This window comes from Fulmarus glacialis, unplaced genomic scaffold, assembly GCF_000690835.1.
Source record: "Fulmarus glacialis isolate BGI_N327 unplaced genomic scaffold, ASM69083v1 scaffold21818, whole genome shotgun sequence".
In the NCBI taxonomy this organism is placed as follows: Eukaryota; Metazoa; Chordata; class Aves; order Procellariiformes; family Procellariidae; genus Fulmarus; species Fulmarus glacialis.
Genome location: NW_009230436.1, coordinates 1,787 through 4,956, shown reverse-complemented (window position 1 = coordinate 4,956; position 3,170 = coordinate 1,787). Strand labels below are relative to the sequence as shown.

Sequence of the window (3,170 nt, the reverse complement as noted above, 5' to 3'; positions counted from 1 at the left end):
AAGGGGCCGGTTGAGAGCCCTTGTCACCCCTCCTCCCAACCCCTCCGTGCTCCAGGGAAAAGCACAGGCCACTTCTCCAGGCTGCTCCAACACAGCCCCCCCCACACCCCGGGGACCCTGTAACCCCCAGGGAGCAGGAGCCCATTGCCTGCCCAGCAGCGTCACCCATTGCTCGGGGGATTTGGCCCGGCTGGAGCTCAGATGCTCTTGCTGCTCCCTGCGGGGGGGCTTCACAATTAGGTACAGCAATTACGAAAGGGTGTAACCCAGCAGTCGCATCTAAAGACAACCCGGCATCACGCGCAGGGTTTCCAGCTCAGTGGTGACGTGGCTGTGGCACCGCCGGACTCCCCCATGCGGAGCTGGGCAGAGCCACAGCAGCCACAAGCTGGGAAGGTGCCCAGACTGATTTTATTTTTATGTTTTTTGTCTCCAAGAAGAAAAAACAACTGAGCAGCCCTGAGGCATCCCCTCTGTCAAGGTGGATCCTCCCGGTTTGGATAAGCCCAGCATCAAATCTCCACCACCGGTAAAATGACCTCCCTGACAGCATCACTGAGGCGATGGGGACACGCACGAATGGGCACTGACCCGCGAGCATCAAGGGCTTGAGCACAGAAAACATGTGACAGGCACACGCGAAAGCAACCAGGGCTCTTGGTGTCAGCGGGACCGACCCAACCTGCCACCCCGGCGGTGGGACAGGCACCGCGGTGCCGGACCCAGGTGGATTCGGGGTATGCCGGCAGTGCTGCTGGGCACCAAACCCTCCATCAGCTGCTCACCGGCGGCAGGATCCCCTCTGGAGCTGCTGCAGCCATAAGGAGCCAGCGGGCCCCGGCCCAAACCTGCTCCCCGGGGAACACAGCTGCCCCCCAGCCCTCGGCACCATGCCTGGAGGTGGCTCAGCCCATTTCACGCTCCACCAACTTGCAAAGTGCCGCCCCGGCTGAGCCTCGTGCCTGCCAGGTGCCACGTGCCCGCTGGGACGGGCACTGAGCCCCTGCGGCCGCTCTGAGCAGCTGTGCCAGGGCAGCAAATGTTACAGGATGGGAGCTGGGATATTTCGCTGGCAACCCAAAACCCCTCATCCTACCACTTGGACCCACATTTCTGCCGCAGACTGAGATTTTGGGAGAGCAGAGGGGGGCTATTTTTTCTCAAGAGGGTCCAGACATCTCTGGGAACGCTGCAGAGGAGATAAAATGTTCATAGCATCCACCAAGCAGTATAGCAGCCTTTCCTTTAGCATCCTCCCGACGCAGAACTGAGAGGACACCCCTGCAGGGTGAGGACATCCCTTCTGCCTTCCTTCCAGAAATCATCCCCTTTTTAGCAAAATTATGCACTGCTGACAAAAACACTAGTTTGCACATAGTCACAGGGATCTGCCTGAGTGCCAAGAAAGTCCCCAAGCCTGCCCGGTGTGCACCCATAGAGCACAGCTCAGCCCGTGGTTAGAGCTCTGGGATGCTGCTGGGGCTGGGGCTGCATCCTGAGCATCCCCAGTCCCCACATCCCCAGCGCTGTGCCAGGGCCTCAGAACAATTTAATTCATGCGCTGCTCTCCGGTGCTGTGCCGAAATCACTGCCACACACCCCTGGTAAGCACCAGAACCCTCTTTCCTCAGGCTTTGCTACCACAGGTGGCAACGATGCCCAGGACGGGCATCTGAGCTGGCACCGGTGCCCAGCCAGGCTGCTTCCCTGCTCACCCTCTGCAGCTCTGCCGGCAGCACGACCGGTTGGCGAAGCCCCAAAAAACCCCACCTGAAATCCAAATGCTCCCTGTTTCTAAGCCCCGAGAGAAATGCCAGCATGGGTGGAATGCTGGTCCCGAATCTCTGCTGCCACCGCCAGCCTTGCGGTTAATTCCCGGGAAAATCTGAGCAACACCTGGCAGGACCTGGGGGGAACTGGTTTGCATGCCCCGATCGGGTGGAAAATGCTTTCCTCGCCTTTTCAAACAGCACTTCAGTCCCACACTGGAAAAAACACCAGGGGATGTGAGCAGGACTCTGACATCCCTTGTGCCCCTTCCTTGGGCAGGGGAAAGGGGAAGGACCGGGGGGCTCTTCCCGGGGGTGAGGAAGACCCCAGCTGGAGCTGCAGCTCGCAGCAGGAGCACCCCGCGGATGCCATGCCCGTGAGGCTATTTGCTATTCTGGGATGTGGTTTTCTCTCTCTTTTCAGCTAGAAATTCCACCCTGGACTTAAAAAAACGAAAAAAACAAAAAACCAAAAAAACCCCAAACCACCGTTTTATCGATGGCATTTGTTTTTGCCAAATAGCTGTTTCCTAAAGCAAAATCCCTCTCTCGCAGCATTACCTTGCTGCTAACGGCTCTGTGAGTGTATCCTTTACCCTCCACTCCAAAAGTCATCTGAATTATTGCCTCCGAGCGCTTCCGCCACAGGAAACCTCTCAGCTGGGAACCACGTAGGACCCAAGGGGGCAGGAGGTGCCCGAGCACCACCTGTGCCCTGGGGTGCACCCCAAAGCATGGCTCACTTACTAGGTGCCGTGGGAGCCGGGGTGGCAGAGGCACCGGCCGGTCTCCAGGCAGAGGCCCCGGCCGGTCTCGAAGTGGCACTGGCCATTGACGCAGTCGCTGCAGACGAAGGCGCAGTTCTCCCCGTACGTCCCGTTCCGGCACTTGGTTTCGCACCTGGGGAGGGATGAGGGCAGGCGGCTGGAGCACCCACAGCTCCTGGGGACCTCTGGCATCCCCCCAGCCCTCCAGCCTGCAGGTGGGGAGATGGGGCTGTGCATTGTCAGCCCCACTTAGGTGCTGCAAAGCCCCAGACCCAATCCTGGGCACAAGAGCCTGCGGGAAAGCATCCCAGCTTTACAGCTGAGCCCTACCGCGAGCATCCAACGTTACCTGGGGGCATGGGGCAGGGGTCTCGCAGGCTCCCTCTGGTCCCACGGCCACGCCAGCAGGCTCAGCCCAGCCCTGCCCTCCCCTCCCGGCTGCAGAACCCCACAGCCACCCCTGGTCCCCAGGCAGGGAGCAGCAGGGAGGCCGGACATCGCCCTGCTGGGGCCCAATCCTGCACCCACCCGCACTCACCGGTCTCCAATCCAGCCTGGGTTGCAATGGGAGCACTTGCCATTGATGTGGTTGCAGGTGTGGCCGTCCTTTCAGGGGGGCCAGAGCTTATCACCG

General features: G+C 60.2%; 1 protein-coding gene across 1 annotated transcript in view; it reads right to left on the bottom strand.

Moving 5' to 3' along the window:
• The window catches only part of SCARF2 (scavenger receptor class F, member 2), a gene marked incomplete at its 3' end in the record, with an annotated part of 12,006 nt that overhangs the window by 7,541 nt on the left and 1,295 nt on the right, over positions 1 to 3,170 (bottom strand). The window contains exons 4-6 of the mRNA XM_009584231.1: positions 3,075 to 3,145; positions 2,517 to 2,669; positions 931 to 1,022 (exon numbers count right to left, since the gene is read on the bottom strand). Of these exons, the coding sequence (XP_009582526.1) occupies positions 931 to 1,022; positions 2,517 to 2,669; positions 3,075 to 3,145 (316 nt within the window). The remainder of the gene's footprint in view (positions 1 to 930; positions 1,023 to 2,516; positions 2,670 to 3,074; positions 3,146 to 3,170) is intronic.